A 26,914-nucleotide genomic window follows, 5' to 3' on the forward strand; every position below is an offset into this window, starting at 1 on the left:
TCAACAATATTACAAAGTGTTTCTGCTGAGCTGCATCAATATTTCATTAGTAATGGATTCCCTTTTTCCCCCTTTCTATTTCTTTCTTTGTGTTTAGTGCTCTTGATGATGGGTTCTTGTTGGATCTAGACCCTATGTCCTCCTCATCAGCAGGGGGCGCTGCAGCGACTTCCTCCATGACTGGATGGGGAGGTAAGAACTTTCTTTCATATCAAGCTTTGTGTTCTGGCAGGGTTCATTGGCAGTTTATAATGATAACAGTGGCAGATTTGCATCCTGAAAGTCAAAGTAATTTTTAAAATAATGCGTCCTTAACGTCAGACACGTGTAGACAAATGCAGCTTTTCATTTCTAGCTGATAACCGTCAGTTTTGCCACCTGAAATGACAAATGTTGGAAACAACACTGTCTGTTTCTGTTACGTTCTAGTTGTGGACAGGAATTTTTCTAACACAGCCTGTCACCCAAAAACAGATCCACAAACAGTTTCATCCATTCCTTGCTGCTGGGTTTTTAGTTTCAGAAAACTACCTGCAACCCAAACTCTTGAAATGCTGAGTATCCCTCTCACTACAGCCCCAAGTTTGATAGACCCGCCATGCCAAGTTACGGTTGCTCAGCAATGGCAGATCAATGTTCGGTGAAGGGATTTACCAAAAAAGGCCAATTTGCGCTAATGCCAAAAATAGATACTTGTTAGCCTAAACTTGAATCTACTGACAGGGAAAAAAATATCAGTAAATGACGGAGCATAGACTTTTTCAAATTCAAATGGGCCATACAGATGTTTTGCATGATTCATCCCATTAACCACAAACCCTTATAGTTCACATTACTGTGGACCATGAGTTATTTTCATACCAATTTTCAAATTGGTGGAAACCAGTTGCTGCTTAGAAGAAGCAGAAAGAGGGAAATGTATTGTAAAATGGTTAGCAGTAAGATCAAGTACTCTATATACAATTTGCAGTCAATGAACTCAAACAACAAACTGTGGTCTTTTAGCATGACTCCCGAAAGAAGTGGTACGCTCGGTGATGTTTTATTGGAAAATGTGGTTTAAATTACACACCATTTCTATTATAAATCTGCTGTTGCTTTTTGGCATGCCCTCTGTTTATCCCCACATCTCCACTGATACCCTGAAGGTGGCAAGAGTCCAACTATAGCATTTCAAAGCCTAAATTATATTAAGGAGCTTTTAGCTCAATTGGGCTTTACCATTAGTCCATGTCTGTTTTTTTCTGGCCTGTTGTCTATAATGGCAGGCTTGCAAATGAAAGATTCCTTAATCTAAATTTTATCTCCATATGTACAGTAAAAATCCTACTGCTTTTGTTTGTACGCTTCACCTTCTGTCTCTCTCTGTCTGTCTGTTGTGCAGATCTGTTGGCTGAGGGTGAGTATTCTGTTGACACTGCGCTACAGACTGAATATGAGAAATACTTACAAGCCTCTGATTTTTTAGCTTTCTACCTGAAGAATCATTGTCTTTGTGTAAAGCTATTTTCACCTTCAGCACCCAAATCCTCCACAGTAAGCCTGTCTTTTTTATTTAGTATTTTTGACACATCCTATTTCTCTCTTTTTGGGGGTTGTGACTGGGTTGTGGCGTTTGGATTACGGGTTTTATCCGCATAGCAACTCCGGGTGCCCCTGACGAAGCCTCTGAAGCTCTCTTGGCGGAGAGCGAGTCTGCTGATTCTGCTGCCGCTTCTGCGACCACTGCCACTGCCGTTGCGGCCGCACCGGTGCCTGCCTCGCTGCCCATTTCAGCACCAGCTACCACCGCAGCTGCAGATATGGACCTCTTTGGAGGTCAGTCTGGTCTAAAGATAGGGTGTAGACCAGGATACACGGCATGGCAGCCGCCTGCTTGTCTGCAGTGCGCCATTTTAATAGTTTACTAATTGGTTTCCTTTTGTATAAAGTTGGTATATTGAGGATTGGGATTTATTTATCACTCCCTAAACTTTGCATAGCACCACAAAAAGTCTACAAGCTTTCGTACCATTGGATTACAGTTTATGTGATACCTGAAGATTGAGGAGAATCTGAGGTGCCTGCATTTTTGATGCAACATGGAAACATAGAAAGTAGAAATCTGAGTAGAAAGCCTCTCATGTGTTACCATTACATTCGAGTCACAGAGCTACACTTTCGATTAAAAAAAAATATATAGAATAACCCAGCAGTCTTAGTTCACGACGTTATGTAAGCTCTCTTAGCTTTTTTAGTCTAATAAATAACCTAAACACAAAATGTCAAGAAAGGAAATTCCACTTAACTAATGGTCTTGTAAACTCATTCTAGACAATCCATCCAAAACCATCTTGGTTAGTCTTCCCACTGTTCCAACAATCACCAACTCTATTTTGGTGGAAATAAACCCTTATTTCACAGAGTAAGATGTGAAAATATTATGGCTGTACATGCTGTCGCTGCCTCTCTGATGCCCAACTTCCCTCTCGCTCCTCTCCCACTTGGCCCCCTTTTCTGAACCCGCCTGAACCCTCCGTGTCTTCATATTCCCTGTCGTCAAACTGGCCTGCGTCGTTCTCTGAGGCTGTGTTCTGTCCCGGTCCAGCCATGATCACTGGGAGGCTGGGTGGCTGGTTAGCTGCACGGCTAACTGAGCCAACTAGCTAACATCAGTTTGCAGCAGTTATGACCTGATATGTGACATGCTGCCCCCTTTTTCTTTGGAGTATGATGATTTCGACAGGTGGAGATTAGTCTCAATTCTTACACATTGTACCTTTAAAGCCTTTTCTGACCATCTGGTTGAAAACACATTTTGACTGCTGCACACTAATAAACATTTTATACCGCTTTATTAAGTTGTTATTTTATTTCCATGACATATGTCCTTGCTCTTTCTGTAAAACACAAGCTGTATTTTCTATGAATATTTCAAATATTGGATAGAAACGTCAGTATATGCCAATATAACAATATATTTGTTAGGATTAGGAAAAAGAGGCAAAACTTGAAAAACGGTTTACAAATCGTTTTCTTTTTATCAGGCAGCGGAAGAACTTTTTCATCTACATGGTTAGAAAAGTCTGGAAATGCCTTCTGGGTTTGTCAAAGTACACCAGATAGATATTTTCCGGAAAATCAGATGCTTAGTGTTGTTACTCGAATGTAATGGTTTTCTCTCCTGACTTTTTTCTAATGGTTTTTACATCCTGCTTTGTGGCAACCATGTATACTATGCTGACATAATGTCAAGCTTTCACTCGCTCTGTTTTGCACTGAGCCCAGAGCAAAACATTTATCATTTGTGGCACATCCCAAAAATAGAGCTATATGAGTAGTGGATAATTTGTATAGTGGGTTTATTCAAAGCTGCACAATTGCAACAAAACACTAATGCGACATTAATGTGTTTTAAACATTAATCAGAGTGTGGTGTCATAACTGTGTGCACCTCAATAAACCCACTGCAATGGAATTAATCTGCTATTATGACTTGTATTTTGGGGATTTGCTGCTTTTTGCTGTTTTTTGTTAATCACCGTTGATGATTTTTTTCCCTAATGGCTTACTAACAGTTTCATAAATATGTCAAGATGATGAGTAGCTGGATTTCATTTAATGATATTTAGACTTTTTCCGATTAGCCTTAGCCCTAACATTGGAGAACCACCAAGTATCTGTTAAAAAGAGTTAATTGAGTTTCGTTTTTTGTCAAAGAGAGACTTTGCCTCGTCCATCCCTGAACTTGACATCTTCCCTCTTGTCACAGAGTACGAGTAACTTGTGACAATGTGCCTCATTTCACAAACCTGCACAGGTAGTGCACTCACTGAATGCAGCATTATGCAGCCCTTCAAAACTCAACATGTGACTGATCGTACAATCAGATCATTCACTGCAGTAACCGGGCTGCATATTTCTTGTATTCTCTGCTTTTTCCTGATGCTGACCTCTCATTTTTGTTTCTTGTCCATTCCATCTGTTTACTCATCTTTTGTTCTTTACACCCATGTGTCTGTCCCGGGTGTTATGTTTTGCGTTCCGGCTGTTTTCGTCTGCAATACCCTAGATGCGTTTGCACCTTCCCCAGGAGATGGTCCTGCTGCCGTGGCCGCGGGCCCTGCTGCTGATGCTTTTGGTGGATCTGGTGGGTGACAAAACAGCATTTTGTGCAAGTGTGTGTATGTGAGAGTGCGTGAATGTGCGTGTGGATGTAAAAGCTGTGGTTGCTTTTATTATATTAGAGCTGCTTCTGCTTCCAGGAGACAGTAGAACAAACATGTGCCCTCAAGGCCTACTGTCTCACCCCAAATCCTGCAGTCATTGACCCTCTCCCCCCTCATCTCGACTACTCTCCTCCTAATATTCACCCAGTGAATACTACAGTAAAAAGCACAGTACAGCTATTAACCATACACTAGTCCAAGAATTAATACCATTTGTTTTTACACCCTAACCCTGATACTACCTAATGATGATGATGATTATACTAATCATTGTCATCATTTATTTTCTTTTTCTCAATAACTCCATTTAGTCTCTCTCTTTGGCCTAGTATACAGTGGGTACGGAAAGTATTCAGACCCCTTTAAATTTTTCACTCTTTGTTTCATTGCAGCCATTTTCCAAAAATCAAAAAAGTTCATTTTATTTCTCAGTAATGTACACTCTGTACCCCATCTTGACAGAAAAAAACAGAAATGTAGAAATTTTTGCAAATTTATTAAAAAAGAAAAACTGAAATATCACATGGTCATAAGTATTCAGACCCTTTGCCGTGACACTCATATTTAACTCAGGTGCTGTCTGTTTCTTCTGATCATCCTTGAGATGGTTCTACACCTTCATTTGAGTCCAGCTGTGTTTGATTATACTGATTGGACTTGATTAGGAAAGCCACACACCTGTCTATATAAGACCTTACAGCTCACAGTGCATGTCAGAGCAAATGAGAATCATGAGGTCAAAGGAACTGCCTGAAGAGCTCAGAGACGGAATTGTGGCAAGGCACAGATCTGGCCATGGTTACTAAAAAATTTCTGCTGCACTTAAGGTTCCTAAGAGCACAGTGGCCTCCATAATCCTCAAATGGAAGACGTTTGGGACGACCAGAACCCTTCCTAGAGCTGGCCGTCCGGCCAAACTGAGCTATCGGGGGAGAAGAGCCTTGGTGAGAGAGGTAAAGAAGAACCCAAAGGTCACTGTGGCTGAGCTCCAGAGATGCAGTCGGGAGATGGGAGAAAGTTGTAGTAAGTCAACCATCACTGCAGCAATCCACCAGTTGGGGCTTTATGGCAGAGCGGCCCGACGGAAGCCTCTCCTCAGTGCAAGACACATGAAAGCCCGCATGGAGTTTGCTAAAAAACACCTGAAGGACTCCAAGATGGTGATAAATAAGATCCCCTGGTCTGATGAGACCGAGATAGAACTTTTTGGCCTTAATTCTAAGCGGTATGTGTGGAGAAAACCAGGCACTGCTCATCACCTGTCCAATACAGTCTCAACAGTGAAGCATGGTGGTGGCAGCATCATGCTGTGGGGGTGTTTTTCAGCTGCAGGGACAGGACGACTGGTTGCAATCGAGGGAAAGATGAATGCGGCCAAGTACAGGGATATCCTGGACGAAAACCTTTTCCAGAGTGCTCTGGACCTCAGACTGGGCCGAAGGTTTACCTTCCAACAAGACAATGACCCTAAGCACACCGCTAAAATAACGAAGGAGTGGCTTCACAACAACTCCGTGGCTGTTCTTGAATGGCCCAGCCAGAGCCCTGACTTAAACCCAATTGAGCATCTCTGGAGAGACCTGAAAATGGCTGTCCACCAACGTTTACCATCCAACCTGACAGAACTAGAGAGGATCTGCAAGGAGGAATGGCAGAGGATACCCAAATCCAGATGTGAAAAACTTGTTGCATCTTTCCCAAAACGACTCATGGCTGTATTAGATCAAAAGGGTGCTTCTACTAAATACTGAGCAAAGGGTCTGAATACTTATGACCATGTGATATTTCAGTTTTTCTTTTTTAATAAATTTGCAAAAATTTCTACATTTCTGTTTTTTTCTGTCAAGATGGGGTGCTGAGTGTACATTACTGAGAAATAAAATGAACTTTTTTGATTTTTGGAAAATGGCTGCAATGAAACAAAGAGTGAAAAATTTAAAGGGGTCTGAATACTTTCCGTACCCACTGTATATCACAGGACAATGACCTGAGCAATCCACAATGTCTATGCAAGTTATTCTTGCAGAAATTAAAAGTACTCCTTCATGGAACATCTAGTTTGTGCTTAGCCTACCAAACACAGCATTAACACAAACAGTTGCAGTTTATTTAAAATCCTTCTGCATTAACTTTATTCTGCACCCACACCTGACTTCCTGTATTAATCAGAGTAAAAAGGACACACCAGGTTTTGAAAACTTTTCCTAATGGTCATGGGCTCCTATCTGATTATCATTACCAATATTTTGTTTTGTGATCAAATACCTGAAAAACTATTAACATTCCCATCAGCCTCGACTGTACCTTATGGTTTATGGCGATTAGCTAGTGTTAGCATAATCGTCAGCATGTTAGCATAGTAATTGTGATCATGTTAGCATGCTGATTTTAGCATTTAGCTCAAGTACAGCATCACAGTCGTGTTTTCAGTTATGCACTTCAAGTGTAAATAATACAGATAAGTGATTTTACTAGACTGAATTAGAGATTTCACACATAGTCATTCTTTTCATAAATATGAAGTAGTGAGTAGAAATGGCTACTATATGTAAATATTTTATATTTTATATTTAATAGCATGAAAGAAGGTGCTGTAATCTTCTATCTTTCTTCAGCCTTGGTACTAAGGTCTCAGTCTGTGGGTAACTGAGCCAAGTAGAAAGCTGTAAAACACTTGTTTATGAAGTCCTCACTCTTAATAGCATGTCATAGATTTTTTTTATACAATGCTAGCTGCACAATATCACTAAACATCTATAATGCTAACATCTTGGCGTTATCACAAAGCCAACAATGTACCAAGGACACATGGATGATTTGGGTGTTCTCATAAATTATGACTGACTATTAGTCAGTGGGTCATTTAACCAAAAATTACACTACCAACTGTAGTCAGTTATTAGTTACTGAGAATTGTTTCCCACTGTCTGTTGTAGCTTGTGGATGTAGTTCACAAGTTCATGAGTGACCGTGTGCATGGTTTACTTTCTTTGTGCCTTTAACCCTGATTTGGAGCTTCAAAGGTGTCTTGCCTTACAAAAAGGCTTTTTACAGTGTTTGTTGTTTTAACAAACTCAATCCTCCTTTCCCCATCCACCCATCAACCCCTTCTTCTTTAATCATAACCCCCCAACCCCCAATCCGTCAACACTACCCCCCTGCTACTCTTCCTAAAGACCCCTTCGCTACGACAGAGGGGAGTGCGGACATTGCTCCAGAGCTGGACCTGTTCGCTATGAGGCCCGCCGACATGGGGGCCACCGCTGTCACCCCTCCCACCTCTAGTGAGGCGCCGACCATCGTCGCCCCCATCGTCGCCCCCATCGTCGCCCCCATCGTCGCCCCCGCTGCCCCCGCTGCTCCCGCTGCTCCTACCCCTTCTTCCACCACCACCACTACCACCACAACCACCATCGACACCACCACAGAGTCTGCAGCCGCCCCGACTCTAGATATCTTTGGTGGTAAAGTCCTCTCGCTCTCATTATGCCTCTCACTGCATTGCCCTGCATTATAACGATGATATAGGTTTTGATAACAATGTTGACTGTGTTGCTCTTGCTAGTGCTGATGATGACAGTAGTGACAATAGATAATAACCTGCCCAGTCCCTACATTTCAGATTTTATTTGTTATTTTTCATGATGCCTTTCCTTCAGATACAGATCATTTTATCAAGTTAATCAAGCATCTTGAGCTCCTCTGCTTAAATTTTATTCCGTATGCTATGTTAAACGTTAAGCCATCAATAATTATTGTTTGGGGACCAAATTCTCTAGGGATATGAATGGACTTTTATCTCTTTTGATTAACAGAGGTGGCTCAATTTGTTTTGATTAGTAACCTAATACTAACAGACTGCCAAATGTTGTGAAGATGTGAAGAAAATAGTTTTCTTCTCCTGCTTGTGACCAATACTTAAGAAACTGACAGCTGAGAATGCTTTATTGTAGCTTATGCACTTTTGTAAAAAGGGAATATTGCTCAATGTCAGCATTCATAAATGCTATGGGTTTCCTCTGAGTTCTCTGGTTTGCTCCCACCGTCCAGAAGACATGCAGGTTAGGCGAACTGGTAACTCAAATATAAAGCTGAGAGCTGGGATGAGATCCATCCATCCAGTACTTTTTTTTGCGATCAAATACATGTCAAATGACATTCCCATCAGCCTCAGCTGTGCTTTGTATTTAGTGATACTTAGCAAATGTTAGCAATAGTCTGTGATGTCTCAGTAATGTCACATTGCTGATTTGAGACAAATTGAACCATAATTTCTGGTCATATAATCAAAATTCACTGATGCAAATACAGAAAAGCTTCATGCTGAAATTTATCAATATACCCTTTTAACTTTTGCACTGTTCCATTTTGCATTGCACTGAACAGATACACAGCAACTTACCCGTTTAATAATCAAAATATCTGCTCTCTCTGCTTTCCCTCATCTCTCTTCTTAACTCATCATTCTGTATGCACTGGACCTGGAATCTGAATGTATATATGATTGTGTGTCCTTGTTCTTAGATATGTTTGATTCTATGCCTGCGCAAAGCCCTACCACAGAATCCAAAGCTGCTACCACTCCTAGCGTAGACCTTTTGGTGCAGGTACAGGAGTTGATATCCATTTCTCTGTGTGTGGAACCTCTTCATCTCTTCTGGTTTCCATACCTCCACTCCTCTGTCAACAGTTTTTATCCCCCACACGTCTTGGTTTGTCCCTCATAGTGGTATGAGAACTGTGCATGTGTCCCACTCGTCAAGTCTTGGATTGTCTCCGTGGCTGCTTTCTACCTACGCTGTGTCTTTCTACCTGCCACGCTAATACTTTTCTTTGCTTTCTTTGCGACCTCTATGGTTTTCTTCTTTCTCGTATTCTGCCTCTCGCTTGCGTTGGTAAATTAGACCTTCCTGCTGTTTCACGCGGGCCCTCTCCTTTGCCCGAGGCAGCTCCTGCTGGAGACATTGTGACCGGTGAGTTAAGCTGCTTTATCTTTACTGCATCACTGTTTTCCCTTCCTTTTTTCATGAAGAGTGCAACCAGCCTCAAGTGTTTTTGCATGGTGCCGGTGTCTCCATGCACTTGCACACCAGTCCTGTAATTCCAAATGGTGCACGCTTCAAGGATGTGGATACACAGTTACGATGCAGGGATTCCTGCTTCCTTTTCCTGCTTCCTCTCTGCATGTCTGCTAGCCTTTTAGAATAGGCTTAATAACAGTGGATGAGCAAAGCATTCTCCCTTTTGAAATAAAGCTGCCACTGATAAATGTAGTCATTTAGATTTGAGGGTATTTTAATCCCTTCCTGCTTCTCTCTCTGCCCATCTCTCTGTTCAGACTCATTTACATCTCCAGCTCCTGCTGCTGCTCCTGTCGCTGCTCCTGCTGCATCTCCCGTCCCAGAGGCCTCCACTCCACCCAAAGCAGAGCCGGCACCTGTCATTGACCTGCTGGGTACTGTACCTCAGAGCACACATACACATCTCTTTACAACAACATATGCTGCATATACATTGTTAAATTTGACCTATTTTAACGTTTGTGGATTTCATCATTTTACTTTTCTCTTCTGGGTATTTTTAATCCTTCTCAGTTGTTACAGCAAGTTTGTGGGTGAACGTTTGTACCAATGAGGCTGATATTGTCTAGATGTGGTGGTCTGACACATCTGAGATACAGGCACTGGTTGGCAGTAGCTACCAGTTACATTCCCAAAATAAGTATTATGCTGTGTGGATTGCAGTGTGGAGAATGTATCCTACTGAAATAAAAAACAGGAAGTGTTCATCTCTTTTGAGGATTTTAGCACGGCATGGCTGAAAGTACGACAATGTTGGTCTGTCATCTGTCTTGGCATCTGATTTCGGACTTTGTTGTTGCGTTCTTTCCTCATGAAAAACAATGAGGAATTCATTGAAATATTGTCTATGTCCATTTAATTTCAACAATATTGTTGAAGGTAATTTTTTCATTACACTTTTGTGAGACCAAACCAATTTATTCATGTAATGCATTTGTAATTTAGCCTATAAAATCACAGGCCTATACACATTTCATCACATCATTAATGCCCTTGAAACCTAGTGAATCACATGACAGCACCAGTTGACAGTATGGAAACCTTTCTCTAACCACACCAACCATTGTTTTTCTTAATATAATTTGACATTTTGTACACTTTTGGTTTTAATTTCAGTTGTAGTTTGCTTTATGAAGATAATCTTGTCTCCTACCACCCACTGTGCCCCAGTGTGTGATCGAGGGCTGACCTCTCACCCCTTTCTGCCCTCAATGCTGCGCTGTGGATGGCCCTGCAGACTCCTTCAGCAGTCCTGTGGAGGAGATGCAGAGCTCTGCCCCTGGAGGGCCTGGAGACGACCTGCTGGGAGGTAAGACTCCTCTGACTGTCACTTTTTGTGATTACACTGAAGTGTTTTTATGGAAATCACAGTGAAATTAGAAAGGCTGAAAGGACCAGCAATTTTGATAAGATGTCCACTGTCTGCTGGCAAATGACTGACTGAAATGTTTTATGCTGATTAAGAAATTAAGCAGGAAGTAATGATGGAGATGCATTTGTCAAATTAATATTGACACAGACTTGGCAGGTCCGGTTCAGTTCTATTACTCAGCAGTTCCAAAGTAGCTTTGGACTCATTTGGAAATGTCTGTCCACCATAATCTCCTAGTGATATCATACCAATCTCTATCCCATCTCATTTATGTCACTGCTGCTCAATGTGTCTTCCTTTATGTTTTTGTCTTTGTTCGAAAAAAGAATAGGACATTTTCAACACACGCAACAAAGTAATGCATGGAGTCAGACGTCCTACTTGCATGGCAGCATTTCTGAATATACTTTCAGTATGCAAAATGTGAATGTAGGACCTCATGTGCATCCGGCCTATTAGTCATGACAAGTCATATGTGCATGCACTCTATGAAGCTTCAGTATGACCTTTGGATACTATGAGTGGAAGCAGCTTTGAAAATATGGATGTATTCCAAGTTATTATTACAATACACAGTAAGCCATTGTGTGTAAAGTGTACACCAGCACACCTAGACACTTTGTAGACTTGTATTGGGCTGTCTACTAAATATACTTGTTACTGTTACTAAAACGATGCAAATTGTTTGGAAATTGAATATTGTATCTATAGGTATCTGGGGTAGAAAAAGTGTTCAGATCCTTTAAAAGTAAATGTAGCAGTGACACATGTATAAAAATACTCCATTTCAAGTAAAAATCTTGCCTCAGTTAAGGTTCAATATTACAAGGTACAAGTTGTTTATTTGTCATTATACAGCACAAGGCTGCATAATGAAACAAAATTTGTTGTTCCTTCGTGCTACACACACAACATAATTAAGTGTAGACCTACATTAAAATATGGTAACATATATAATACATTAAAAACAATACAGTTTTTTCTAAACATATATACAGACGTATGTACACGTGTACACCCCGAACATTACACAGTGCATTTTTTTATTTGCGTCTGGGGTGAATGTAAACAGCAGCAACCAGATGATAGTTTCATCTGGTTGCTGCTCCACCACAAACATTCTGACATTTGGGAAACAGTCTTGCTTGACTGCGTTTGTGCACCAAGCATCATCGAAACAGAGAGTCCACTTCCTCTCATCTTGCCGGAGTCTTGCACTCACAGCTCAGAATATGGACCTCCTGCCGAGGGCAGGTCTCTGTAACGATGTGGGCACAACAGTCTCTGAATTCTGTTGCTTGGTCAACATGAGTCCCATTTTGTCCAGACCGGACCTTTAGGAGCAGAATTAAGTCCAAGCCGGGCCAGCATGGCTCCCCTCCTGGCTCTATTTTCTCTCCTCTGAGCGATCACCACACCCGCCATGGCACCTGGTCCGGTTGTTTGGGCCGGGTGGATTGTGGTCTGCTGCTCTTCCAGGGACTTTATTTACGTCAGAGGTAACGCATGTTTTGGCAATAAAGCCGGAAAAAACAGATAAAAAACAAAAGTTGCTGCTTCTACAAGCACTGCCGGTTACCATAGAACATTATCAGAAGAAATTACTAAAGTAAAAGTCATCTTCCAGAAAAATGTCTCCTGTGACTGCAATATTATAATATGTGACATTATTAGACTGTTAAGACTGATGCATCGTTGCACAAGCAATATTTTATTGTTGACACTGGAAAAGGTGGATCTAGATTTAACTACTTTATATTGGGTCACCAGATAAATCTGAGATTCATGAGATGGTTAAACGGATAGGAAAAAATAAATAATTCTGCTACTGAAATTGTCATTCATTTTTTCCTCTAATCTTTACCTTTTATTGTGAAATATTGAATAATCTCACCTCTTTGAGCCTCATACTATAAATTAAATCATCTGAGAATCCAAGTTTAGTGGGGAAATTACTATTTGGTGGAACTCCCAACAACTCAGCTACTTAGGCACTGCTTTATATTGGGTACAATTTTTGTGTCGTTGTGTTTTATTTATTTAAAATCTTAATCTGAAAATAACTCATGATAATAGCTGTCAGATACATGTACATAATGTACATGTACAAAAATGTTCCCCCTAAAATTGTGGAGTAGGGCTGAAACGATTCATCGATTAAATCGTTTACTAAAGTGCATCGACGCAAATTCTTTGCATCGAGGCTTCGTTTAATCCATATCACTATATAGCAGACTGTTTCGTACGGACATTTATAACTGTTGCACATCGCGCTTGCATGCCGTGATTATGATGCGCTGTTTGCAAAGTGGAGGAAGAGAGAGAAAATAGGGTGGACAAACAAGAAAGTGTCCAAAGTATGGGATTATTTCAAGCTAAAGAAAACAACAACTCTGAAGTGTCACAGTCCGTCCACCATAAAACAAAATTTCCAAAAGCCAATAAATATCTATCACCTATAAACATGCACAGCTGACCCTGTTGGGGGGGGCACCACCAAGCAGAAGTACTTCTTGAACGACGCATCGATGAATCGTTGAAATAATCTATGAAAGCTTTGAGTACTAAAATCATTATTAGCTGCAGCCTTATTGTGGATTAAAAGTATTAAGCATAAAACAGAAGAACTTAATTACAGTTACTTTCTACCACTGTCAGTAATACATGATTTATATATTAACAAAACTAAAGTGAACTAAATACAATGTCACAGTTACAGTCATGTCTGTGATCCACCTCAGGCCTGATGTCCCCTACCCTGGCTCCCACCGCTGCCCCAGCTCTGGCTCCTGCCTTGGCTCCAGCTCTGGCCTCAGGTCCAGTGCAGAATGACCTCCTGGAGTCTGGCTTTGATGTTCTAGGCTCCCTTACCTCTCCAACACCACCTTTACCTGCTGCAGTGGCAGCAGTAGCAGTACCAGAACCTGCAACCACCACACCGGTGCCCTCTGGTGGCTTTGATGCTTCAAGTAAGTGGATCATAATATTTGTAATTTCTGTTTCATTTCTTTAATCTATTTCATTGCCATGTCTTGTGAAAAGCGAAATAACAAAAGAATTTGTAGTATTTTATCCATATTTGCACAGGTCTTCAGCTTGATGTGCATTAATCTGCTCTGGTTCCCTAACCATGACTACGTTATCTCTTCCTGCTGAGAGCTTGACTACTGCATGAATGATACACTGATGTGATGCTGTCCCTGTCCCCCTTATTTCTGCTGACTGCTTAACTCCTCAGCACTGCTGCCTCTCTCGCCAAAATCTCGCAGTTTTTTCTCAATCTCTTCTCTTGTACACCTTCTCAAATGTATACCTTTTTCTTTCCGCTACACACTTTTTCTCTTCTGCTCCATTTTTATTTCCCTCTTCACCCTTATCCACACCCCTTCCACTCTGCTGGGTCATTGCTTGCTTCTTCTAATCTTTAATTGGTGAGTTCAATCTCGCAGTTCATCACAGCATGTGCAGCTTGGACAAGTCTCACCCTCTGCGTCTTTGCATGAACCTGATTGTCTCCTGCACGAGACAAGGCTTGCTGTATTGTTGTTTATGTTTGTACAATGTATCTTATTTTTTTCACGTTGAAGCTTTTGAGGATTTTATTTTGGACCATTTATAGCAGCGGCTCTTATAGGAACCACATCTCATCAAGCCAGAGTCTACAGGTTTTAATATCACTCCTGTAGCACTGCAGAAATAGCTTTAAATTGTAGATTTTTCCGTTAAAATGCATGACATTGTAGTGAAAATGCTTTGATTACTGCACAGGTCAGAAACACAAAAGATTTCCTTTAAATGTGCTTATATGAACCCTTAACTGTAAATATGGATTAGATGTTGCAGGTTCTGCTACACTATAGTTTAAAGTTACAGCAAACATTTTCAGCGGTGGAAACCTGTTAATTAGGCCCCATGAAGCCTGTAAAACAATTCAAATCAATAATTTGTACATTATCCCATAGTGCATTGGTTCCAAACCAGGGGCACTTGTGCCCCAGGGGTTGTTTTGCAGTAATATCCACGTAGTGAGTCAGGAATAACATCTAAAAAGTATGTGATTCAAAGTGCTTTAAAGCTAGTTAGCAAATTAATTGAGAACTCTAAACAGTTCGCTAAAAGTACTGGATAAATGATTGAAATAGTTAAAAGCTAAATAATAATTGAAATGCTTTATTTTTTCCTGCCATAGTTTCAACAACTCTCATTTCACAGACACAATTGAACCTGAACCCTACTCTGCCTCTGATTGGCTAACCCTAGCCCCACCCTTAACCTTAACTAATCTGAACCAACAGATGCAACGAGTTCTAACCAATCAGAAGCACAGTTGTTTAAATTAAAGTTAACTCAAAGTATCACACAGATGAAATAGTTAACTAAAAGTATTAAACCGTTAAGTTACCTAAAAGTAATGGATAAACTATTTAAATGTCCAGCTTCTGCCACTCCAAGTAGTAGTACAAATACAAACTCGACCACACTGACTGTTCAATTATATTAAAAGACTATTGTTTTGTATAATCGATAATAACATCCAGTTTAAAATCAATTCAAATGTTTGTAACATGACAAGTTGTGTTGAGGACGTCAAACAAAAAATGGCTGGGTGCCACTGCCTTAGTGAATACACCCTCATCCAACTCTCAACAACACAATACTTCAGTAGTGGTTAATTGGAATGAAAACCTGTAGACTGTTTGGCCTTGATGACACCTGGTTCAAAACCAGTGCTTTATTCTTGTTTGACTTCCTGATATGTGACTAAGTAAACTGGTTGAGCAACTAGTCAAGTGAGGGTAGTTGCTGCTCCTTTGAATGCTCAAATATATTTACAGTACAGTCCTACATTGTGTCCCCTTCACCGTACCGTCTGGTCTCATCTTCCCACTGCTTGTGTTATAGCTAGATTAGGGATTTGCAGGTTTGTAATCTGTGTTGTTTCTCTGATGTCTCGCCATTCCCACCCTCTCCCCAAGTGTTTGATGGGTTAGGCGACTTGCTGATGCCCGCTGTAACGCCCCAGAGCACCGGGGGCAGCACTGCTGGAAGCACAGCAGGAAGCATGGGAACTCCTGTCGCAGCGGGAGGCATTACAGCCGCCACCCCACCTCCTACCAAAACCATCGGTGGCGACCTGGACTCGTCACTGGCCAACCTGATTGGAGGTAGACTGCAGCCCGTCTGGACCTCAATCATTTTGGTTTATGATCAATATGTCGATATCGAGTAGAAATTTAACTCGAATCTTCTTTCTTTCTTCTGTTCAGACCTTGGAGTAAAGAAAAAGTAAGTGTGTGTTTAAAGATGTGAATTCTATAAATGCATGATGCTTGTGTAGGCTCATAAAGGGGCACCCCCAAATACATACATACATGAAGGTGTATGTTTGAACATAATGCCTTCCCAAATGTTTTGAGCTAAGTTTTTCAGTTTGGTTTCATTTTGTTTGTCAGCTATTTAGATGTTTTTTCATCCTATGACCAAAACTTCACACTAGTCTTATTTTGACAAACCTTACCTTTAGGGACCCACAGAGTGAGAAGAAGCTGACGGGAGGCGCCAACTGGATGCCAAAGGTAGCTCCCACAAGCTGGGGCACACCAGGAGCCCCTATGGTAAGAACAGCACGGGCACCCCCCCCCTCCCTATACTCATTTCTCTCTCAAGCAACAAAGATACACATGACAAAAGCTTTGTTATATATATATATTTTTGTTGTAGTTCATTATTGCGACCAGGATACAAACATTTATGCTGAGGTTGTGTGGCAAAGGTTTAAAGAATACACAGGTTTTGCTGATGTAACCTCTTCTTTCTGTCTTTCTAGGCTGGTGCCCCCCCTGGAGCTCCAGGGGCACCTGGAGTAGCTCCACCTGCTGCAGCCATGGTGCCACCAATGACACATGCACAGCCTGGGTTTGGGATGGTGAGTTTTATTTTCATTCACTGTGTATTCTCTATGTTTGTTTTTTTCAGTGAGCCCTCACCAGCTTTGGAATCTGCAACTCAAAACTACATGTGTATAGATTACAAATGTTTATATGTCCAGATCATCTCAAAGGAATACGCTATTAATCTGCATAGCTTTCAGAAATTCCCAATCATTGTGGTCCCTGTTTTAGCAGCCTCCTGCCGGAGGGCCTGGAGCTCCAATGATGCAACCCATGATGGGGCAGCCTATGATGGGACAGCCCATGATGAGACCTCCCTTCAGTGGAGTAGCTGGAGCTACACCCGGAGCAGCTGCACCAGGAGCACCGGTAATCACTACTAAAGCTTTTAGTCACCAGCATGGCCATTCATCTATGCAGCCCATACAATAAACCAGTTTTTATACATCAGTTTGTACATTACAAAGATTCATGTCAGCCTAAAAAGATGCAGTCAAATGTTTGTAGAGATGTATTTACCCACCACTACTCAACTTATAATCATTCCCTCGTTTCCTTGTATCTCAGCTTTCTCCAGGACCTGCGAGCCAGAGTCCCAAGAAACCCAAGGACCCTTTGGCAGAACTCGACCTCAAGGACTTCTTATAACGCCCCAGGTGGGAGCCCAGGGTACATACAGTATGGAATGTTTGAGAGACTTTGGTGCTGCACTTTTGTTATCGAGCAAATTTTCTTTTCCATTTAATGAACTGAAGGACCAACTGAAAATATAAAGATTTAAGTTTTCCAGAATCTTTTAATTTTCTCAGACATTCATTTTTATACTAGTATATATTATTTATCATAGTTTATATACATGAATGGAGTTCTGAGGATTTGTTTGTTTGCAGACTTTATGACTTCAGCTTTAAAAAACATCACAAGCACTGTTTATAACTGTCTCTCCATCATGCCTACTCTTAAGTATAGTATAGTACCTGCAGATGGAGCTGGTTGTCCATTTTAAAATCTCAGTACCCATCTTTGAATTTAAATGGGATATTGAAAGTGAATACTTGAATGAATTATTAGAGTGGTTGAACCTCTTTATCAAAATCACCACTTTGCTATTAACTTGTCATTGTGCTGTGTAAACACAGTATCAGTATGAAATCACTGTCTGTCAGCTTTTAGCAGAGACCTTGAAAAACTATTTGGCCTTGGTGATACCTGCGTCCTTTTCTCCAAAATCAGGCAATGTTTGACTTTCTGAGACGTGACTTGGTAAACTGACTGAGCAACTGGCTGTGTAAACACAGCATCAGTATGAAATCACTTTCAGCTTTTGGCAGAGACCTTGCACATTATTTGAGTTGAGAACCACATGACTCTTATGTTGAAATGTTCTCTACTTTCTGTCTTTCAGCTGTTTTCCGCTCTGGAGCAGGGCCCTCTCACCTATTACCTGGTGTCTGTCAACATCTCAGGATGCCAGTGATGTTTAGCTACTCAACCTAATAAGAGCCTCTTTTCTCCACCTCGCCCTTCAACACCCTACCCTTCTCCCGTGTGATGTTGTAGCACAAACTGTGAAAGTGAACCATAGCGGATTATATATATATGTATATATCTATAAATCTATACATATATAGATATATAGATAAATATATAGATATATATGAGCAAAAAAATACAAGTGTGTGCTTAGGTAGATGTACTGATCTTTTGTCTAAACAAAATCACTCAAAACCCTAACAAAAAAAGTTCACAAAAGTATGTGAGAGAAAGTGAAGGTTTATGTGTTTAGATTTCTTTCTAGTGTTGAGTTGAATGATGGATGTGCTTTGGTGTCCTTTGCTCCACCCACTGCCCCTTATGTGTCCCGCCTCCTTATAAAGGGGGAGGAGCTCTTCTTTGTCCCTCTCTGATTGGATGAGAGTGGGAAACGAAGCCCAGGTAGATTTTTGGAGAAACATGTTGTGTGTTGTTTACAGAAAAGTCCTCTTTGATGTACATAGATTTCTCTGGCGAGGATTACGTCTCTATTCTGTATGTCTGTTGAAGAGAAATATAAATGTGAATCGGACATGAAAAATTGTAAGAAGTCGTGTGAGTAACCTTCTATTTCCTGTCATCTTTTGAAAATATTTGGAAACAAATATGAATACAGCTATAAGATTAATATACTGTATATTAAGAAACAGCTTCTATGGGCTCCTGAATCATAACAGACCAGGAAGTGATCATTTTGTTTGTTTCATTTTTTACTTGTGGTTTCTTTTTTTGTCTTTTTGTCCAATCTTTCTTATGTGTTCTGTTTCTTTTAGAATAATCCTCCAGACTGCTGTTGATATTTGCTGGCATTGGTATTAAAGAACATATCTTGCAACTTACTTCCAGAGAAAATGCTTTGGTTAATTGCCATAGAGGTACACGCAAACTAGCCTTCAAAGTAACTATACAAGTGTCTACCTGCGGTTTTGACACTACCCATGTGGATATGTCCATTGCCTGTGATTTCATTTTAACTATGACCAGGTCAGTATGTTTTTGTTTTTTTTGTATTTAGAGGAAGATATTCCATTGTCATACCAAACTCTATGTTCAGACAGATCAAATCAGAACAAAAATAAAGTCACGTTTGATATTGCGCCCAAGATTTCAAAGAATAGCAGAAAACCAACATGGTGCTCCAGGAGGAAGAACTTTTGTGGCTCACTTTTCTCTGTGACTAGAAAACCTCATCACAAAAGTCAGATTCAGGAACATATTAAAGGTACCCTGTAAAGTTTTTTTTGTTGTTTTTTTTTTTTTAGCAAAGTTCTGTTTACATTCCCTGTTTCTCACCAAATAAGCTTTGTGTGTTTCTTTGAGGCCTAACAAATGTTTTGAATGCATTTACTTCCTCTTAAGACATTTGAAAAGCCAATTTATTCTTAAAACTTTGAAATCTACAATGTTTACAAACAAAAAGCGCTCATCAAAACGTTGCCTCATAGAGCTACCAAGTGGTCAAATTCTCTACAGGGTACCTTTAAGTTCCTTAATACTAACCTGTTGCATCCAGTGCAGTTGGACAAAATCAAGTGAATATCTGCACTGCTGCTTTGATAATTTTGTATTTAAGGCAGAAAGTGCAGACAAACAATGAGATTTGACAACAATTCCCATTTGATTGATGTCTGGACATAATGTTTGTTCAAGTTGTTCATGATGATTGCTGTCCTTTGGCCCATAATCATATTTTAAGTGACCACAAGGGAGCAATGTGTACAGGCCACTGTCTGTCTAGCCATGACGTGTTCCCCAAAAGCATTTTAACACAAAGCTCCTTTGTTCCCACAGACTGACAGTAGAATCAATATGTTGATATGCATTTAAACACCTGAGGCCCCAGTCTTGTGCTGTAACCCAGACTAATGTAAAGCTTCCTCTGTGTCTTGTCATTTCAGTGGACTGAATAATCAACTGGTTGTGAGAATCTGATGTGATTCAGAGAAAATAATGGGAGGTTATTAACATTTTAGATGACTGAATTAAAATTGTATTTTTGTTTATTTGTAAATTAATTTTATTTACGATGACCCTCCCCAGTGCATGTAAGCCCTTTGAGGTGCAATAAATTCAATGACGGATTAAACTGCTCATCAATTTCTTTTCTTTCATATCACAAAGACTATAATAATGTCAGTTTGATGAGTATTTTATGAATTTACGTCTTTGGAAAAACATTTTTGTAACCAGGATCATCATTGCAAACACATACATACACACACACACACAAAAGTACTAATCTTGGTTTAATGGTTGGTAGTCCTCAATCTGCATCATTAATTTCAGGTATTTGGTTTTCAAAAGGATACTCGGATGAATTTTTGGAACATAAACAACATGAAAAGAAAAAAATATCACATCCCAGATTTAAATGTGTTATTATATAACAATGTTGCTTTTGTAATTTTGTTTAACCCTTAGAATTAGAGAAATCTAAACGGCTCAAGTAAATTGTGAAATGGTTCAGTCCCATCCAAACACAACCCGAATATGTAGCCTCACATTAAATACAGTATAGTTACAGTACTAGGCTATCAAAATATTTCTGAGAAGCCGCCGCCTCCCAAAAAGAAAAGTTTACATTTCTATAAATTAGCACCACGTCTTCAGGATAAGCACCGATATAATTATGTGCACAACAATGAAACCACATTTCACTGCAGGGCAAGAACAGAAAAAAGATGGTGACAAATTTTCTATCCAGGATCCATGAGGACCCTTTCTCTATTTAGACAGAAAAATAGTTTTTTTTTTAAAAAGGTAGCTGTAAAAAACAAACAAAGTCAAAGTTCTAGATATACAAAATGCAAAACAGAAGCTCGTTCAATTAAAATGTTTATAAAAACAGTTATCTCAATATAGTTCATTCGCAGAACAAAAGTTACATTAATTTCTCCTGGGTCTTTTGTCAAGGCCAAAGCACGCGCTCATCGTTACAGTGGGAGAGAACACTTTAAAATGCAAGTTTCTCCATACATATCCTACTTGGAATATAAGTTGAATGTACCGGGGCTTTGATAACAAACATTTGAATGTACACACTTTCCAACATTGTATCCAAAATGGTCAAATCTTTAAAAAAGAAAAAAAAAAGGTCAACATTTAAAGCAAAATTGCAGATCTGAATGATCTGCACATACATAAAATACACTTTTTTTTCTCAGTTGTTTTTAAGCAAATAAATTAAAAAAGCTGGAGAGCCACAGTTCTCTTGATGTGCTGACCAGTTCCTGTTGTCAACACAGAGTCTGTATGGCTGTGGGTGTGTGTGTGTGTGTGTGTGTGTGTGTGTGTGTGTGTGTGATGGAATAGCAGGAGGTAACAGGAAGAGGAGAGGCAGTCGTCGGGCCCCTGGTTGGTGATAATAGGTGGGGGGTGGGAGCAGGTAGGTAGGTAGGTGGTTAAGGGGGGATCCTGTGTTGTCTTAGGCTACCTGACACTCACTTGAGTCCCCATGGACCCAGAAGCAGATCTGGGCATATTTAAGAGGTGTTATCCTCACCGCCACGTTGTAATCCTGCTGCATCCCATTCCCGTTTACGTCCACCCACTGGTGACCAGAGAAAACCCCGATGATCTTCCTCTTCCACTTCTTCTTGCCAGGTTCTTTGAGGCGGATGTAGACCCCTGAGCCGCTGGAGCCTGGTTTGGCATCGCAGTATTGGTACAACAAATCATCGGACTCCTCAGAGACAGAGCAGAACCGGTACACTAGGTTGCCAGGCCGGTCATCATCAAAGCCAGAGAAGTGGATCCTGCCAGCAGGGAGCTTCTTGAGTGAGGGGATAACACCCAGATTCATGTGCTTGACTTTTGGCGCTTTCTTCAGCTCCAGAACAGCGTAGTCATAATCCGCAGCCAGTCCATCAGACACACCTTTGAACCAGCCCTTAGGCACCTGGATCTTCTTGACCCTGGTCCACCTGAATGAAGGTTTCTCAGATTCCGCACTTCGCCGACTCCGGCTCTTTCTACCTTTCCCTTTTCCTTTCCGGGCTCCTTTCCCACCATCCTCCTCCATCTCCTCCATCTCCTGCACTTCCTCTTTACCTTTGTCACCCTTTCTCCTTTTGCCTTCCCTCGCCCTCCTTTCCCTTTGCCTCGTCTGGACTTGTCCTTCAGAAAACCAACACGCAGCTTCTGTACCCCATTTAGATAATCCTTCCCGTCATGGATGCAGTGGGCAGCTGTCAGCACGTGTTTAGGTGACACAAGAACCCCAGAGCATCCTGTGGAGATCTTCACAGAGGTGGAGAAGGGATATTTGGTGGAAAACTGCTTATCAGAGATAGTGAAGCGGGTATCTGTGCCATACACCTCTCGTCTGTGGCGGGAGCTAGATGAGATGTTTCTGGACCAGGTAGTCAGCTCATTGAGGCCCTGCACAGAAATAGAGGTATGCGTGCGTGTACCATTTTCATAAACCGTCTCATAGGACAGGAACTGCTCCAGGTCGTCCAGAGAGGTGGCAGGGAGGCGACGCTGACACTCAATCCCACAGGTCCCACTCAGCTCCAACTGACGATGGGCTGAGAAGTTTGGGCTGGTGAGAGGCACAGTGCGTCTTTTCCTTACCAGAGGCACCTTCCAGTGGGGCCAGGTATACTCGTCGTCGACTGCATTCTCCTCAGCAGCTACAACCACCACCACAGCTAGCACCGTCACAGGGAACAGGACACACAGGGGTATGGGGCCCATTGTTAAGTTGGGCCTGGCTCTAAAATATAAGGAAAAGAGGAAGACTTAGGGAAACTTTGTATCTTTGCATCTCTATTACAAAGATTTACAGTTGCTGAACATTTAACTTTTGACTGGATGGACTGCCATAACATTTGGTACAGATATCCATGGTGCCCAGAGGATAAATCTTAATGATTTAGACGAACTTCTCTAGCGCCAACAGCAGGTGTTTTCACTTATCCAGTGAAAGATCTGGTGATGAATTGCTATGAACTTTGATACAGACATTAATGGCTTGATCCTGATCCTCTGACATTTCCTCAAGACCAACACAAGGTTTACATTTGTGGTTTTGAGTGATATGTCTCAACAACTACTGGATGGACTACCATGAAATGGTATCTGCTGTATTTGTACACATTGGCATACACATTCTTGTGCCCCTCAGGGTGAATTGTAATCACTTTGGTGATCACCTGACCATATCTAGCGCCATCCAGTCAAAATTTCAATATGTCCAGTACTTTGGTTTAGGACCAAATACAAGCAAAACTGTTGGCGTTCTCATCAGCCTCAGCTATGCTTTGCGTTTAGTGTTAATTACCAAATGTCAGCATGCTAACACGCTAATCTGAGATGTACTATGGTAAATGTTATACACCTGTGAAACATCAGCATGTCAGCTTTGTAAGTGGGAACATATTCTCATTTAGCACATCAGTGCCTAAGTACAGCCACAAAGAGCTGCTGTAAGGCTGTAGACTCTTACCCTGGTTTATTTAAGCTGAGCAGTCATATCACCATTCAAACAGAGCAGCATGCGATAACCTTTCATAACACCTTAATATTATGATGCAGTCTAAATTCAGCCTGTTGCTTGTTTAAATAGTTTCTGTTCATTAAACGACCAGCTATCTGCAACACACATCATGATTGCAAAATGCTATGGATTGAGTTTGTGACACTGATAATTTAGTGATATTTACTTAGTACTATTCACCTTAGCTTAGTAAGGAAAAGACATACAGCACTGTATTGTAGACAAATGATCTTGTTTGGAACATGGATTTCCCTGAACTGAGAATGTCTTATACCCTATGTTGACAACTCCAGGTAGATAAAATAAATACAGATCCATTTACAGCCACACGGTGGCACTTTAGTCCGGAACATTAGAGACATCCAACTGATCCACAGCCCCTCACTCAGGGCAGCTCAGCAGCAATACAACACATGCAGTCCAGTGTAGTTCTTTAAAGTTTCTCCAAAAAGTTTGCAGAAAAGGATTTGTGCCATTCTGTAGGCCTGTATGAAGAAATAACACTTAAAACATTTCTCTGGAGCTGATACTAAACATTAACTGTGTGGTTAAGAGGAGATTTATGTCCTCTGTGTCTTGCTGGAGGCTGCGGGCAGCGAGGAGGAGAGGATGAACACTGATCCTCTGAATGGGCTGAGACAGTGGCTTGGCGGTTTGCCACAATGGTTAACCTTCTCCTTCAGTAATGACCATATCTGGTTTCCTTAGCTCCACTCCTTGTCCATGCATACAAATGACATCAAACATGGTGACTGCGCAGGCTGCAGACAGCTTGCTGCTTCGTGCCTCTACTGTGTAAGTGAGATGTTGCCAATATGCTTGATAACCCTACGACGAACATTACAATTTGGGTACGTTTTAATAGATTCAGCAGACCATCACTTAACTACAGAGTAGGCTTCATTTTGTCAGCATGTCTGCGGTGATGAGGTCACACAGGCCATTCCAAACAAAAGGGGAGAAAAGCATTTGGATGCCGTTGCTTGAGGAGCGTTGCAGCAGGAGTGCAAATCCAACAGTTAATTTCAAACAGAAGCCCAGAGTGAAAAGCCATTAATTCTGGCTGCTTGAGGGGTTTAAATGGTGTGTGACAGACAGCCTGACATCTGGGGTTTCCAGCTGGAGGACAAACCTTTCGGGGGCAGCCTAGATTGGCCAGGGGGTCCACAGACACACATTTCGTTTCAATTAGATGTTAGTGCAGCGTGAAAATGAGAGGGAGAATGTACAGCATCACCTGTGGACCATATCAATGCCTCATCCATTGCATAAATACTGCCCAATCCCCTTTTCTTAGTTGAAACTACAAATTCCAGGTTTGTCAGTAAGTGCATTGTCATCCAACTGAGCCCAACTGCAGACGAGACTGTTTGGCTTAAGTTTACTGCACAGTGTCCAATAAAACATACCCATTGGCCAACATCTAACCAGCTCAAAACAGATGGTAATAAAATACAAGCCCACAAGAGCTGTAAAATAGTTTCAATAAATGAGAATACAAAAATGACCCTTAGTTTCTGTTCACTTCACACTCCCACAGCCAGACTCAGACATAACACAAATCCAGAAGAAAGCCTGCAATTATTCAGCATAGAGTGGAAACTGATATGCTGCCATGATGGCTCTTGGTCACAGAAGGCGCTCATTTGAACTATTTTCCACTGCAGTCAGCTGAGTGAACAAAAATCGGTGCCCGCTCTATCTCTCAGTGGAGAGAGTCAAAAGACAAGCGCACAGGAGACCAAGTGACCAAAGGATGGCGCTGTGGCGCAGTTTTCCATCTCCAACTCAGTGAGCATGGGTCACTATGTATTGTCTAGTTCAACACCAAATTTATTAAAAGAGGTGACTTCATTCCTTTTGACTTGTTTTCACAACTTTTACATTTAAGTCTCAGAAGTCTCTAGTGTTTAACAGAAAAAACACGGGACTAGACAATGCCAATAGTTTAACCTACAATAAAAAATATTTAATTTTCAAATTCTAAATGTCCTCTTAAAATTCTCAGCCTGGTTCCAAAATAACAAATATCACCATTAGCATTGTTATGAAAATAAATATCCCATTCAATTAGATATGCAATGAAACTTTCAACATCTGTAATTCCACATCTGTTCCAGAGAGACATGTTTATTTATTTTAAAGGAATCTATGCAAACTGTCTTTAAAAATATTTCTGATGCACTGAATAACCTAACTTAAATCAATAATAGTTATAATAATAATACAGTAATGGTTAAAATATAGATATGAATAAAGAATGGCTACTAAATCGTATTAAAACCCTCTGGGGGGAATCCAAAAGTCAATCCAACAATCCAAAAGGAAAGAAATCGGTTTTACTAAAATTGCAAAGATATTAATCCAAAGATATTAAATAGCCTAAACCGTTAAAAAAACAAACAAATAAAGAACATATTTCCTGCATGGTCGCCTCAAGAGATCGCAATAATTGTGCAAAATGACAAAGGCTTCCTACCTGCTTGCATCCGATTGATGGATATGCCAAATCCGCAATGTATTGTTTGTTTTCCCTGGAAATATACAAATATGATCCCACTAGAAAACAAACTTGTGTTACTGCATCCCAGACGTCTTGGTATCAGCAGGGCGACGGCTCCCTTCTCCTCATTGCTTCTTCAAAGAGGCTGAGAGAAAGTCGCAGCCGGGACACTGTGCTCCGGCTGCACTTGATGCTGAGGAGGAGGGCGGGAGCGAGGGGGATGGGGGGATCTGAAAATCACTTATTTTCTTTTTTTTTCTCCAGTTGTGTCAAAAGCTGTTCGCATATGGGCGGGACCAGGCTGAACTGGGCGAAGCCCGTCCATGCAGCAGCCCAGTCGGGAGGTGAGCTGGTACACAGCAGGCTGTAGCCCAGCCAGGCAGCAGGAGGAGAGGCTCAGTCAATGGGACTTTCAGCGGACTGAGAAGGAATTAGTTCCACTGCCCTCTACAATAGTTTCTCAGGCGTTTCCATTGTGAGCCATGGGAGCCTCAACATCTGCAGCACTTTTATTCTACAAGCCCAGTGGAGTGTGAACACTAGGCACCTTAATGTCTAAATGCACCCACATTGCCTGGCATGTGATGACCTTTCGCACCTTTCGACCTTTACCCCATGTAAAATAAACATACTACATTGGTGCTGGAAGACCTGATTTAGGGGTCAGAGCCCCCTCCCCAAGGTGTCAAGGTCTGTCTGGTGCTGTAAATGTGGGTCATGAGACAATAGGAAAGAAGAAAAAACATTCTTCTTATATCCAAATGTCTATTTGTTTTTCCTCACTTTTCTCTAACATTTTGTTTTTCTTGTACAATATACTGAAGAC

General features: G+C 41.0%; 2 protein-coding genes across 9 annotated transcripts in view; one reads left to right on the plus strand and one right to left on the minus strand.

The window, feature by feature from the left end:
• Positions 1-20,171, plus strand: part of snap91a (synaptosome associated protein 91a) — a 59,635-nt gene extending 39,464 nt beyond the window's left edge. For 2 of the 8 annotated variants that reach the window (XM_038712118.1, XM_038712120.1), the window contains 16 exons: positions 98-192; positions 1,385-1,399; positions 1,642-1,818; positions 4,052-4,129; positions 7,385-7,672; positions 9,113-9,181; positions 9,547-9,663; positions 10,527-10,598; positions 13,403-13,630; positions 15,638-15,826; positions 15,929-15,947; positions 16,186-16,276; positions 16,489-16,587; positions 16,784-16,921; positions 17,120-17,208; positions 17,958-20,171. In XM_038712118.1, coding sequence (XP_038568046.1) covers positions 98-192; positions 1,385-1,399; positions 1,642-1,818; positions 4,052-4,129; positions 7,385-7,672; positions 9,113-9,181; positions 9,547-9,663; positions 10,527-10,598; positions 13,403-13,630; positions 15,638-15,826; positions 15,929-15,947; positions 16,186-16,276; positions 16,489-16,587; positions 16,784-16,921; positions 17,120-17,200 — 1,756 coding nt within the window. In that variant the 3' untranslated portion in view covers positions 17,201-17,208; positions 17,958-20,171. Of the gene's footprint in view, positions 1-97; positions 193-1,384; positions 1,400-1,641; positions 1,819-4,051; positions 4,130-7,384; positions 7,673-8,732; positions 8,816-9,104; positions 9,182-9,546; positions 9,664-10,526; positions 10,599-13,402; positions 13,631-15,637; positions 15,827-15,928; positions 15,948-16,185; positions 16,277-16,488; positions 16,588-16,783; positions 16,922-17,119; positions 17,209-17,957 lie in introns of those variants that run through there. The other 6 variants (XM_038712125.1, XM_038712119.1, XM_038712121.1 and 3 more) reach the window with 6 other exon arrangements.
• A 147-nt stretch (positions 20,172-20,318) lies between these two features.
• Positions 20,319-26,304, minus strand: prss35 (serine protease 35). The gene is given in 3 exon segments (XM_038712127.1): positions 20,319-22,159; positions 22,162-22,802; positions 26,065-26,304. Coding segments are annotated over 2 exon segments (1,272 nt in total). The 5' UTR covers positions 22,784-22,802; positions 26,065-26,304; the 3' UTR covers positions 20,319-21,509.
• Positions 26,305-26,914: the final 610 nt, after the last annotated feature.

This window comes from Micropterus salmoides, unplaced genomic scaffold (genome assembly GCF_014851395.1).
Source record: "Micropterus salmoides isolate LMB-PRFRI ecotype aquatic unplaced genomic scaffold, ASM1485139v1 Ms_hic_scaffold_11, whole genome shotgun sequence".
In the NCBI taxonomy this organism is placed as follows: domain Eukaryota; kingdom Metazoa; phylum Chordata; class Actinopteri; order Centrarchiformes; family Centrarchidae; genus Micropterus; species Micropterus salmoides.